This window comes from Cyprinus carpio, chromosome B10 (genome assembly GCF_018340385.1).
Source record: "Cyprinus carpio isolate SPL01 chromosome B10, ASM1834038v1, whole genome shotgun sequence".
Classification (NCBI taxonomy): Eukaryota; Metazoa; Chordata; class Actinopteri; order Cypriniformes; family Cyprinidae; genus Cyprinus; species Cyprinus carpio.
In genome coordinates, this window is record NC_056606.1 from 17,120,693 (window position 1) to 17,135,315 (window position 14,623).

General features: G+C 41.8%; 2 protein-coding genes across 3 annotated transcripts; both read left to right on the forward strand.

Annotated features, from left to right (window-relative positions):
• Window positions 1–1,240, forward strand: LOC109081463 (olfactory receptor 10A2-like). Its single transcript, XM_042732005.1, has one exon. It carries the CDS (start codon window positions 269–271, stop codon window positions 1,238–1,240), a length of 972 nt encoding a protein of 323 aa, XP_042587939.1. The 5' UTR covers window positions 1–268.
• Window positions 1,241–4,590: 3,350 nt separating this feature from the next.
• Window positions 4,591–13,403, forward strand: LOC109111179 (olfactory receptor 24-like). Of its 2 annotated transcripts, none has more exons than XM_042732945.1 (4): window positions 4,591–4,823; window positions 10,758–11,023; window positions 12,126–12,209; window positions 12,368–13,403. In XM_042732945.1, coding segments are annotated over exons 3-4 (1,038 nt in total). In that variant the 5' UTR covers window positions 4,591–4,823; window positions 10,758–11,023; window positions 12,126–12,207. The 2 variants fall into 2 exon arrangements, with proteins under 2 accessions (XP_042588879.1, XP_042588880.1); XM_042732946.1 differs by lacking the exon at window positions 4,591–4,823 and adding an exon at window positions 10,198–10,410.
• Window positions 13,404–14,623: the final 1,220 nt, after the last annotated feature.

A 14,623-nucleotide genomic window follows, 5' to 3' on the forward strand; every position in this document is an offset into this window, starting at 1 on the left:
AGCAGGGGAAAAAATTGCAAGGTAGACAACAGCATCATTGTTGCATGTAAGTATACAATTAAGACAATCATTGTAACATGTCAATTGTAGATTTTCATAGATTTTGTAGATTTCTGGTTGAATGTCATAAAGGCTTATGTTCTCAAATGTTATGTACTGTAGGTAATTTGCATAGCACAGACTGTTTGTGACTGTTTCCCGCAGGTATTTGGTTTCTCGCCCACTAAAAGCAAAGCACGCTGCAAGGAAGCTGGGTCGTAAAAAAAGGATGGCCATGCAAAACGCCAGCAACTCCATCATTCAGCCTGCAGGATTTTACATTGTTGCACTGAGTTCAATGCCTTACAGTAATATCTATGTCATGTTCCTCACTCTGCTTTATGTGATCACAATCATGTGCAATGTCTTTCTGATCACCATCATATTTTATGACCACCGTCTTCATGTCCCAAAGTTCATGGCTGTTGGAAATCTGGCTTTGGTTGATATTGTTCTCAGTACCTCTCTTGTGCCTGGCATGATCAAAACTTACATTGCTCTAGACAATTTTGTACCATTCAAACTGTGCCTTGTGCAAATGTACACTTATTATGTTTTTTTAACCCTTGAACCATTTTCCTTATGTATTCTCTCTTATGACAGGTTCATTGCAATCTGTTTCCCTTTAAGACAAGAGTCTATAAATACAAACACCAGAATGGCTTATATAATCAGTGCAGTTTGGATGTTTTGTATTGTTATAGCTCTCTATGCTGTTACATCCATCCCATCCCTCTCATTTTGTGGCTCTCTTAAGGTCAACAGCTATTTTTGTGATTATGCTCCTGTTTTAAGACTCGCTTGTAGCGATACGACATCCCAGTGGAATTTTGCTACTGCTTTAATTATACTCTTCAACGCTGGACCTTTGATTTTTATTTTCTTGACATACATGGGTATTCTGACCGCTGTGTTCAGAATGAAAAATAATCAGAGCCGTTATAAGGCACTGGCCACGTGCACAGAGCACCTCATATTAGTGGCCCTTTTCTTCATTCCTATTTTTATCATCTTCAGTCTTGGATTTTTTGGAATTATTATAAACTCAAATGTAAGAACAGTGTGCTTGTCTCTATCATCCCTTCTCACACCCTGCATCAATCCCATCCTCTACTCACTGAAAACTAAAGAGATTCGAAGCAGGATTCATTCATTGTTAACCCAAAGACTGTCTGTTCATCCTCTGAAAACTTCACATTAATATACAACATTGAGATTATTTATGCTGTTATTCTGGAGGCTTTCTGTTTTGCTTCCTGTATTATTTTGTGGTCATTTGAAAAAGCTTTTTTCAATAATAAATGTAAATCTCAGATTTTACATTTGTTCTGCGGTAAACTTTGTTCAACTTGCACAAAAAACATACGATTCTGAAATGTCCCGTAAGAGCAGTGCTTGCACAGGTTCTGCACAAACCTCTTCACTAATATTCTCTGTGTCTCAGTCAGGCTCAAATTGATAAGCAATACTGACATTGATCCACAATGGGCAAATTTGGCCAAGATGCTGAGGTTACACCCCTACTCTTTTTCAAAGGACATCTTGGGATTTTTAATGAGCACAGAGAGTCAGGACCTTGGTTTAACGTCTCATCCGAAGGACGGTGCTTTTTACAGTATAGTGTCTCTATCACTATACCGACCGGGGTGTTTGGACCCATACAGAGCACAGGATGAGCACCCCCTGCTGGCCTCACTAACACCTCTTCCAGCAGCAACCTAGTTTTCCCAGGAGGTCTCCCATCCAGGTACTAACCAGGCTCAACCCTGCTTAACTTCAGTGGGCAACTAGTCTTGGGCAACAGGGTGATAATAGCTGCCATTAACAAAGCTAATTAATTATATATACAGTTAAAACTGGATTATGAAGATGATTATTATAATTTTTTATTTTTTGTGAAATGGACTTTTGTGCTATCATCTATGCAAAGTTAGTGCAATACGGTATATAAACTATAGTTTGACAGATAGTTCTAATTCAACATGCCAATATAACTTATTTTCTTTTATTGATATGGTTTATTTTTAACTCCTTAACAGTTCATCAGGATCTTAATGATTTAATCTATGCCATTTTTTGGAATATCTAAAGCATGTACCATAGTTCTTAACTCTAGCATTTGTTATAATAAGACTAGCCTATTAATCATTACAAGGCCAATAATGACTTTTTTTAAAAATAATTAATATAGCATTTGTTTTGAAGAAACAACTGCCTGCACATTTAGAACCAATAGCTACAACATGCCACAGTTGTAGCCTAATATAAATATAGGGTTTATATATTACTTTAATATATTTTTTTATATAAATTCTACAAGTTAGACTAAATTTTACACAATAAATAAGCCTACAATAAAATGTGATAAATTCTAGTAAAGGTGGTCATGAGTAGTTTAAAATTATTTTAATATGTTAAAAGACTTTCAAGACTGTTTTGTTATTTTTTGTTCAGTATTTTAACGTTTTTTTATTTTATTTTTTTTGTTTTTGTTTTATTTTCTTTTTTTAGATACTGTTCATCTTTCTCTATTGATATTTAAAATAGATCACATATTTGACCATCAGCTTCACGATAGGAATGGCTCGAGCAAATCTTATCACTCTTCTCTAGTGAATATTTGGGGGGTTGTACTTGCTAGTTTTGGCTATTTGGGAGGTTATATCCCCCCATCTCCCCCACAAACTACGCCCCTGATCCCATCCTCAATTTACTGAAAATTAAAGAGATTCAAATCAGGATATAGTTATTCTTTGTACAGCACCATCCCATAAACCTTTGATGGGCATTATGTAATTATTTTTTCCTTCCAAGCAGCAAGTAATAAACAACAGATCTCCAAACAAAGTATTAAGCAAAACACATCATTCAGCCTGCAGGATTTTACATTATTGGCTTGAGTTCAGTGTCTTACAGTAATAACTATGTCATGTTCCTCACTCTGCTTTATGTGATCACAATCATGTGATAATCGCCATCATATTTTCTATGACCACCGTTTGCATGTCCCAAAGTTCATGACTGTTGGTAATCTGGCTTTGGTTGATATTGATATGGACAATTCCCCAGAAGCCTTATTCCATGTTTTATTACAACACACAAAACTAAGTCTTTGTTTTTAATAAGCCTATTTGCACTTCTTTTCCCCTTTATGAAAATCAGTAGTCACAATGTTGAAACTGTTCGCTGGCTAACCAGTATTTGTTTAGAAAATCAACCTAAAACATGCTACTTAAGTCAACAATAAATCATAAATCTGAAATATGTATAAAAATATCTCGACTGAATTCACTAGAGGTATCGTGGCTTTAGCAAATAGGCAGTTCAGCCGATTGCAATTGTCTAAAACAACACTACCATCTAGTGAGTGACAAGTGTAATTGCATCTTCTGTCATTTTTTTTACGTAAACGAATGGACTCGGACTTTTAAAAATGTAACACATTTCCTGTTCGTGATATGAAATGTTCCCGACTAGACAAACTATGAAACTTTCCTGAATCTCTTGAAATCTTAAACTGCAAAGGCAAGTTTATTTTATATCTGGACTATGCTCTGCAGGACTGTATGGCTGAGCATCAGGACTGGAGGAAGTGTAAGACTCAGGTTCAGAAGTTTAAAGGGTGCATGAACACATACCAGAACACTCGCAAAGAGCAGCTCCTGAAGCAGAGAACTTCCGCCACACAATCTGCCTGATGCAGAGGCCTCTGAGATAGGGCTGCACAATAAAACATCCATTGTATTTACTTAACAAAAGGCATCAAGAATTCCTGTCAAGCACAGAAAAATTTCATTAAATTTTTTCATGTATGTTTAATGTACATATTTATTGGACAATCAGAATAAAGAAGCCAAACAGCAGACTTTGAACATAATAAAAAAAAAATTAACACATAATTTGAAAAAAATAAATAAAGCGAGGTGTACGCTGATTGGCCAGCTATCCAGTGTGTTGTGATTGGCTGAATACCTCAAGCGTGTGATGGAAATGTTACTCCCCTTAACCTACAGAGATGGCGTCTCCCAGCATGACCAGACAAAACCAATAAAACCCATTACAAATGAGGCATTTGTTGCATCTGATGGGGACATAATTACTGATTTTAATGACTTACAGTATACTGTCTTTTTATGCGTTGCGTTCAGCGGCAACCTTCCGCTCTCTCTCGTGAAACCAACAAGGAAGTGACTAAAACTGCAATTCATCCACTGGCGGCTAGAGGCTGGCTCCAAAAGGGAGTCAGTCCCATAGACTCCTCATGTTAAAGTGCCCAATTTACAGCAGAAAAAAAAAATGTGTTTACAGCCTGGTACAAAAAGTGTTTTTTGTCTATAGCTAATTTTGCCCTTCATGACAACTGTGAGAGGGGTGAATGTTTTTATAACTCATCCGTTTAAATTATATTAAGCTTTAAAGTTCTGCACAATTAAGGGTGTGGCCACTTGAGTGACAGGTGGATCACCGCTGCTGACACTGCCGTCGAACTAGGTGGGTGTGGTTTCAGCAACCAGCTCCCGCCTCTTTGCCCATTTTCAATTATCCAGGAATGACGTGCTGCCAATCTATGGTGACCTCAGTTGACCTTTAAATTCCAGATCCTCCTCCTCTTAATGACTGGGGCCTCTCATTTAAGTTCTGAGAGTATTATGATAACTCGCTCTGAGGACAAACAATGTCGTGTTTGCATTGTGTCTCCTCTAAGGTCCACTGGATCCTGCACAGTATGTCCAATGAGATGTCAAGGATTTTTGTGCAAACAATGGTCTTATGGTGTCAACAAGGTAAGAGCGGACCCAAATGCGGTTGAACAAAAATAGAGTCTTTAATGTATACTCCAGTAGTTGACAATGTAAAACTCAAATCTTCAGAAAAAAGGCAACTTAGCAACCCGCAGAGAGGGTGATAGAAAACCAAACAGAAAAGATAGCAGGTGACTTGAATTGGCCCCCTTGGCAGCAGTCTGGGTCTGTAGCGATAGCGGCGACCGACCGCCGGTCTCTCAGAGCGGAGGCAGGTAGCGGGTTGACAGGGATGGCTGGTTCTCTCCCAGCGACAGGCAACACTGGACAGAATACAAAAGTAAAGGCGATACACAGAGAGCAGGTAGGGTTACCAGGCAGGTCTCAACAGGACCCGACTGGACAGGACTAGAGCGGAGACTGAACCGGATAGTTGTCTGCTTCTAGCGAGAAAACTCAAACAAGAATCTGACAAAGGAGGCAGCGAGAGCAGAAGGAGAAATAGGAGAGTAATCAGGGGGGAAAAGGGAACAGGTGGGAAGAGAGTAAACGAGGTAGTCAGATAAGATGAAGAACAGCTGGGGAAAGAGAAAGTAACCTAACACGACCAGCAGAGGGAGACAGAGTAAAAAGGACGAACAAGACATGACAAGACATAACAGTACCCCCCTTCAACGAGCGCCCCCTGGCGCTCCCGAGGTGGAAACCTGGCGGCTACGGAGGAAAACATCGATCAGTGAGCAGTCCAGCACGTCCCGGGAGGGAACCCAACTTCTCTCCTCGGGTCCATACCCCTCCCAATCCACCAGGTACTGATGACCACGACCCCGGGGACGCATGTCCAGAATCCTACGGAACCTATAAATCGGGGCGCCCTCGACAAGGATGGGGGGGGAAGAGGGACGAGCGGGGGCGCGAACAACGGGCTTAATACACGAGACATGGAAGACCGGGTGGATGCGGCGAAGATACCGAGGGAGAAGAAGACGCACCGCGACAGGACTAATGATCTGTGAAATACGGAACGGACCAATGAAGCGCGGGGTCATCTTACCAGAAGCAGGCTTAAGGGGGAGATTAAGGGTGGAAAGCCATACTTTCTGACCGCACACAAATCTAGGGCTCTTAGTTCTACGCTTGTTAGCAGCTTTAACAGTCCGTTTCCTATAACGGCAAAGAGCAGACCTGACAATCCTCCAGGTGCGCTCGCAACGTTGGACAAAAACCTGAGCGGAAGGGACGCAGGAATCGGGGAACTGAGACGAGAACAGCGGAGGCTGGTACCCCAGGCTACTTTGAAAAGGGGATAGACCGGTAGCCGAAGAAGGAAGCGAGTTATGGGCGTATTCAGCCCAGGGAAGCTGCTCTGACCAGGACGCCGGGTTCCGAAAAGAAAGACTGCGTAAAATGCGACCAACAGTCTGGTTGGCCCGTTCGGCTTGACCGTTAGACAGAGGGTGAAAGCCGGATGAGATACTGACGGATGGCCCAATCAAACGACAAAATTCTTTCCAAAATTGAGACGTGAACTGCGGACCTCTGTCCGAAACGATGTCCGACGGAAGGCCATGAATTCTGAAAACATTCTCAATGATTATCTGAGCCGTCTCCTTCGCGGAGGGGAGTTTAGCGAGGGGAATAAAATGAGCCGCCTTAGAGAACCGATCAGTAACCGTGAGAATAACTGTCTTACCCGCCTTTGGGGGGAGATCGGTAATAGTGTCTAAGGCGATGTGTGACCACGGGCGAGAAGGGATAGGAAGTGGTCTGAGAAGTCCGGCAGGAGGGGAGTTCCCAGGCTTAGTCTGCACGCAGACGGAGCAAGCCGCAACGAAACGGCGCGTGTCACGTACCCGAGTGGGCCACCAAAAGCGCTGACGGACAGAGGCAAGCGTACCCCGGACTCCGGGATGGCCTGCCAACCTGGACGAGTGGGCCCACTGGAGAACGGCCAAGCGAGTAGGGGCAGGGACGAAAAGAAGGTTCTTCGGACAAGCGCGCGGCGACGGGGTGTGAGCAAGCGCTCGTTTAACCTGCCTCTCAATTCCCCAGACAGTCAAACCGACGACACGCCCCTCAGGGACAATTCCCCCGGGGTCCTTAGAGATTTCCGAAGAATTAAAGAGACGAGATAAAGCATCAGGCTTGGTGTTCTTAGAGCCAGGACGATATGAAATAATAAAGTTAAAACGAGCGAAAAACAGAGCCCAATGAGCCTGACGCACGTTAAGTCGCTTGGCAGAACGAATGTACTCTAGGTTCCTATGGTCTGTCCAAACGACAAAAGGGACAGAGGCTCCCTCCAGCCACTGTCGCCACTCGCCTAGGGCTAGGCGGATGGCAAGCAGTTTGCGGTTACCCACATCATAATTACGTTCAGGCGGCGATAGTCGATGGGAGAAAAACGCGCACGGATGGATCTTGCCGTCGGAGAGAGAGCGTTGAGAAAGAATGGCTCCCACGCCCACTTCAGACGCGTCGACCTCGACTACGAATTGTCTCGAAATGTCAGGTGTAACAAGGATGGGCGCGGACGTAAAGCGATTTTTGAGGAGATCAAAAGCCCCCTGGGCGGAATCGGACCATCTAAAGCACGACTTCACAGATGTAAGGGCAGTAAGGGGCGCAACCACCTGACTAAAATTACGGATGAAGCGTCGATAGAAATTAGCGAAGCCGAGAAAGCGCTGAAGCTCAACGCGTGATTTAGGAACGGGCCAATCAATGACGGCTTGGACCTTAGCGGGATCCATCCCAATGCCCCCTGCTGAGATAACTGAACCAAGGAAAGTAACGGAGGAGGCGTGAAAAGTGCACTTCTCAGCCTTTACGTAAAGACGGTTCTCTAACAGGTGCTGGAGGACGCGTCAGACGTGCTGAACATGAATCTGGAGTGATGGTGAAAAAACCAAGATATCGTCAAGGTAAACGAAAACAAAGATGTTCAGCATGTCTCTCAGGACATCGTTTACCAGTGCCTGAAAAACAGCTGGCGCGTTTACAAGACCGAAAGGAAGGACCCGATATTCAAAGTGCCCTAATGGAGTGTTAAACGCCGTTTTCCATTCATCCCCCTCCCTGATGCACACGAGATGGTAAGCGTTACGAAGGTCCAATTTAGTGAAAAACTTGGCTCCCTGCAAGATCTCGAAGGCTGATGACATAAGCGGTAACGGGTAACGATTCTTAACTGTAATGTCATTTAGCCCACGATAATCTATGCAGGGACGTAAGGACCCATCCTTCTTTTGAACAAAAAAAACCCCCGTTCGGGGGTTGACAATGAGTATAGTCTTCCCCGGGGGGGGGGGGGGGGTGGTTCCCGGAAGAAGATCTATACTACAATCATACGAACGGTGCGGAGGGAGAGAAGTGGCCCGGGACCGACTGAATACCGCCCGCAGGTCGTGATACTCCTCCGGCACCCCCGTCAAATCACCAGGCTCCTCCTGTGGAAGAGAGACAGAGGAAACGGGAGGAACGGCAGACATTAAACATTCCACATAACAAGAGACATTCCAAGAGAGGATAGTATTCTTAGACCAGTTAATAGAGGGATTATGTTGAACTAGCCAGGGGTGGCCTAAAACAATAGGAGTGAAAGGAGACTGAAATATTAAGAAAGAAATGGTCTCGTTATGATTACCAGAGACAGTGAGGGTAAGAGGTAGCGTCTCACGCTGAATCCTGGGAAGAGAACTACCGTCCAAAGCGAACAGGGCCGTGGGATCCTCTAACTTCTTGAGAGGAATATCATGTTGTCGAGCCCAGGTCTCATCCATAAAACAGCCCTCCGCCCCAGAGTCTATCAATGCACTGCAGGTAGCTGATGAGCCGGACCAGCGGAGGAGGACCGGAAAAGTAGTGTAGGATCTTGAAGGAGAGACCAGAGTAGTCGCGCTCACCAGTAGCCCCCCTCTTACTGGCGAGCTCTGGTTTTTACTGGGCAGGAGGAAGCAAAATGAGCAGCCGAACCACACTACAGACAGAGGCGGTTGGTTATTCTCCGCTCCCTCTCCTTAGCCGAAATGCGGATGCCCCCCAGCTGCATGGGCTCGGAGACCGAGCCGGCGGAAGAGGATGGTAGAGAAGCGGCGGGGGAAACCACGGAGAACGCGGACTCCCTTCCACAACCCCTGCGACGAAGATCGAACCGTCTCTCTATGCGAATGGTGAGTTCAATCAAAGAGTCCACACTGGAAGGGACTTCTCGGGAAAGAATCTCATCCTTTACCTCCGCGCAGAGACCCTCCAGAAAACGAGCGAGTAGAGCTGGCTGGTTCCAATCACAGGAGGTGGCAAGAGTCCGAAACTCAATGGAGTAATCTGTAACGGATCGCTTTCCCTGACACAAAGACGACAAGACCCGGGAAGCCTCCTCTCCAAAAACAGACCGGTCAAAAACCCGTATCATCTCCTCCTTAAAGTCCTGATACTGGTTAGTACACGCTGCCTCCGCCTCCCAGACTGCTGTTCCCCACTCCCGTCCAGTGAGGAGAGATATAACGTAGGCAATACGAGCTCTGTTCTTGGAATAAGTGGTGGGCTGGAGAGAAAAAACAACATCACACTGAGTGAGAAACGAGCGGCATTCAGCGGGCTCACCGGCGTAGCATGGTGGGTTTTTTATACGGGGTTCGGGAGATTCAGGAGCCCTGGAGGCGACCGGTGGATCGAGGCGAAGATGTTGTAACTGCCTTGAGAGATCGGAGACTTGGGCAGCTAGCGTCTCCACGGCATGTCGAGCGGCAGACAACTCCTCCTCGTGTCTGCCTAACATTGCTCCCTGGAACTCGACAGCAGACTGGATGGGCTTCGGGGTCGCTGGGTCCATCGTGGTCAGATTCTTCTGTCAACAAGGTAAGAGCGGACCCAAATGCGGTTGAACAAAAATAGAGTCTTTAATGTATACTCCAGTAGTTAACAATGTAAAACTCAAATCTTCTTCAGAAAAAGGCAACTTAGCAACCCGCAGAGAGGGTGATAGAAAACCAAACAGAAAAGATAGCAGGTGACTTGAATTGGCCCCCTTAGCGATAGCGGCGACCGACCGCCGGTCTCTCAGAGCAGAGGCAGGTAGCGGGTTGACAGGGATGGCTGGTTCTCTCCCAGCGACAGGCAACACTGGACAGAATACAAAAGTAAAGGCGATACACAGAGAGCAGGTAGGGTTACCAGGCAGGTCTCAACAGGACCCGACTGGGCAGGACTAGAGCGGAGACTGAACCGGATAGTTGTCTGCTTCTAGCGAGAAAACTCAAACAAGAATCTGACAAAGGAGGCAGCGAGAGCAGAAGGAGAAATAGGAGAGTAATCAGGGGGGAAAAGGGAACAGGTGGGAAGAGAGTAAACGAGGTAGCCAGATAAGATGAAGAACAGCTGGGGAAAGAGAAAGTAACCTAACACGACCAGCAGAGGGAGACAGAGTAAAAAGGACGAACAAGACATGACAAGACATAACATATGGTTTGTCTGACCAGTGGCAGAATGGAAGCATCAGCTCATCTGCAAAAACTGTGTCAAGACAATTAAGACATCAGTTGAATCCAATAGCCTATGGACAGCCCAAATCACTCATACAGTAAAAACTTTGACTGAAATGTATGAAGCCCTGATTCTGTTATCGAAGGTAATTATAAGTTTTCTTAAGCATTTAAAAAGTGGGTTATGAACATAAAAACATAATGAATGGTAAAAGTGAGTTTTATTTTACTCTCTAAATTGAAACAGATTTCTGTGGTGATGTGTTTTACTGTAGCAGGCACTGTTTGTTCTTGAAGCATTATGATTTAAATGAAACAGTGCCTTCAGGCATCTCATATTAATTTAGTTTAAACTATTTAGAAATTACAGCATCATCTTGATATCTTTAAATGTAATTATAGAAAGAAAGAAATATGTTTAAGGATTGATGTTGAAATTACGCTGTTTGACTTGTGCTCAAACTTCATTGAAGTGTATTTTTTTGTATTTCAGTGTTTTCCTCCATGATATTATTCTCAAAACTATGTCAGGCTAGGCCGAATGTTTAACTTCCAACAGGACAATGTCCCTCAGCACACAACCAAGACACAGTAAAAGTGGCTTTGGGGACGACTCTGTGAATGTCCTTGAGCTAAACCCCAGACCTGAATCTAATCAAACATTTCTGGAAAGACCTGAAAATGGCTGTCCACCAACAGTCACCATCCAACCTGACAAAGGATCTGCAGAGAAGAATGAAAGACAATCCTTAAATCAAGGTGTGCAAAGCTTATTACATCATATCCAAAAAGACCTCAGACTGTAATCATTGCCAAAGTTGATTCAGTATTGAATAATTATACAATGTGATATTTCATTTTCTCTCCCCTTTTTTCCTTCCTTTATTTTTTTATTTATTTTTCTTCTTCTTTTTAATACATTTGCAAATTTATCACAAATCTAGTTTTTGCCTTATCATTGTGGGGCATTGAGTGTTGATTGAAAAAAATATTTATATATGAGCATTTTGCAAGGCTGCAACAAAACAAAATGTGGGGGGGCAATATTGCATCAATATAGTGAAATAGTATGATAATTGAATATTATTGTAACCGTTTTCTATTTCAATAATGTAATTAAATTTTAAAATGTAAGTTTATGCATGTGATGGCAAAGCTGAATTTTCAGCCATTACAAGATCCTTCAGAAATTATTCTTATATGCTAATTTTTTTTCATTTGTTTTTTTAGGATTCGTTGATTAATAGAAAGTTCAAAAGAACCAAATTTATTTGAAATCTTTTGCAATACTGTAAATGCCTTCACGGTCACTTTTGAACAATTTAATGCATTAATTTCTGTAAAATATATATATATATATATATATATATATATATATATATATATATATATATATATATATATATATATATATATATATATTTTTTTTTTTTTTTTTTTTTTTTTTTTTTGTTTTTTTTACTTTTACTGATCCCTAACTTTTGAAGGATAGTGTGTTTTATATATAAATAATTATTTATTATATATATAATTTATTTTATAGCATAAAATAAATCTGTTTGTTGTTCTACAAAGCTTTTCTTTTTAAATTAGAAGTTATTTAGTTACATGATTTTGTCAGTTTTGTTATAATGCCACTTTTACGTGATCCCTCTGGGGGGGTTGCTGTTGTTACAAAAATAAAAAGACTAATTAGTGACACTTGAAGCAATTAGTTACACCATCATTAATCTCACATTTATTAAGTAAAAAGTGATTATGAATATCTTTTCTCTAAAGACTATTTAGGTACTGTATACTTTCCTTTTTAATGACATCTTTGGGGGGAAATTGACCTATATATTGCCCAAAATGTTCTCAGGTTCACATTCAGTGTTCACAGTAACCCTGGACTGTGAAGCAGGGGAAAAAAATTGCAAGGTAGACAACAGCATCATTGTTGCATGTAAGTATACAATTAAGACAATCATTGTAACATGTCAATTGTAGATTTTCATAGATTTTGTAGATTTCTGGTTGTATGTCATAAAGGCTTATGTTCTCAAATGTTATGTACTGTAGGTAATTTGTATAGCACAGACTGTTTGTGACTGTTTCCCGCAGGTATTTGGTTTCTCGCGCACTAAGAGCAAAGCACGCTGCAAGGAAAGCAAGTCGTAAAAAAAGGACAACCATGCAAAACATCAGCAACTCCATCATTCAGCCTGCAGGATTTTACATTGTTGCACTGAGTTCAGTGCCTTACAATAATATCTATGTCATGTTTCTCACTCTGCTTTATGTGATCACAGTCATCTGCAATGTCTTTCTGATCACCATCATTTTTTATGACCACCGTCTTCATGTCCCAAAGTTCATGGCTGTTGGAAATCTGGCTTTGGTTGATATTGTTCTCAGTACCTCTCTTGTGCCTGGCATGATCAAAACTTACATTGTTCTAGACAATTTTGTACCATTCAAACTGTGCCTTGTGCAAATGTACACTTATTATGTTTTTTTAACCATTGAACCATTTTCCTTATGTATTCTCTCTTATGACAGGTTCATTGCAATCTGTTTCCCTTTAAGACAAGAGTCTATAAATACAAACACCAGAATGGCTTATATAATCAGTGCAGTTTGGTTCTTTTGTATTGTTATAATTCTCTATGGCCCTTCATCCATACCAACTCTCTCATTTTGTGGCTCTCTTAAGGTCAACAGCTATTTTTGTGATTATGCTCCTGTTTTAAGACTCGCTTGTAGCGATACGACATCCCAGTGGAATTTTGCTACTGCTTTAATTATACTCTTCAATGCTGGACCTTTTATTTTTATTTTCTTGACATACATGGGTATTCTGACCGCTGTGTTCAGAATGAAAAATAATCAGAGCCGTTATAAGGCGCTGGCCACGTGTACAGAGCACCTCATATTAGTGGCCCTTTTCTTCATTCCTATTTTTAGCATCTTCAGTCTTGGATTTTTTGGAATTATTATAAACTCAAATGTAAGAACAGTGTGCTTGTCTTTATCATCCCTTCTCACACCCTGCATCAATCCCATCCTCTACTCACTGAAAACTAAAGAGATTCGAAGCAGGATTCATTCATTGTTAACCCAGAGACTGTCTGTTCATCCTCTGAAAACTTCACATTAATATACAACATTGAGATTATTTATACTGTTATTCTGGAGGCTTTCTGTGTTGCTTCCTGTATTATTTTGTGGTCATTTGAAAAACCTTTTTCCAATAATAAATTTAAATCTCAGATTTTACATTTGTTCTGCAGTTAACTTTGTTCAGCTTGCAGTATTTAATCATAAAGAACACCTGTATTGTTGGAAATGTTACTACCCTTAACCTACAGAGATGGCGTCTCCCAGCATGACCAGACAAAACCAATAAAACCCATTACAAATGAGGCATTTGTTGCATCCAGTGGGGACATAATTACTGATTATAATGACTTACAGTATACTGTCTTTTTACACGTTGCGTTCAGCGGCAACCTTCTGCTCTCTCTCGTGAAACAAACAAGGAAGTGACTAAAACTGCTATTCATCCACTGGCGGCTAGAGTCTGGCTCCAAAAGGGAGTCAGTCCCATAGACTCCTCATGTTAAAGTGCCCAATTTACAGCAGAAAAAAATGTGTTTACAGCCTGGTACAAAAAAGTGTTTTTTGTCTATAGCTAATTTTGCCCTTCATGACAACTGTGAGGGGGGTGGATTTTTTTATAACTCATCCGTTTAAATTATATTAAGCTTTAAAGTTCTGCATAATTAAGGGTGTGGCCACTTGAGTGACAGGTGGATCACCACTGCTGACACTGCCGTCGAGCTAGGTGGGTGTGGTTTCAGCAACCAGCTCCCGCCTCTTTGCCCATTTTCAATTATCCAGGAATGACGCGCTGCCAAGACAGTGATGGCCCACTCCGCCCACTTTGAGCTTTAAAAAAACACTCTTCAGAAATCTAAGGTTGACATCATGGACACTATGTCAATGTTTTTATACATTCTATGGTTACGTTGCGTATCGCGCCACGTAAACATAAAACCATGTCTGCATTTGTGATCGGAAAAACGACAAACAACAAGCGCTACTCTGCATTAAATGGAAATCTAAACAGAATCAAGAAACATCCGAATGGATTATGCATGCATTGTGGGATTTTTGAAACTGTAGAGCATGTTCTGTTGCATTGTAGAGCATATAACAATGAACGACAAATGCTAGAAGCTAAAGTAATGGAAGAAGGTGGAAGCATGATGCTTGAAGATATAAGTAAACTAAAATGAATAAGAATATTAGATTTGCTTTGTTAAAATATCAGGAAATTATATAAGAATATAATGATGTTTATTTATTTATTTATTT

What these genes read in the sequence shown, in the direction of transcription:
- LOC109081463 (XM_042732005.1), top strand. Translation starts at nt 269, where the DNA reads ATGGCCATGCAAAACGCCAGCAACTCCATCATTCAGCCTGCAGGATTT.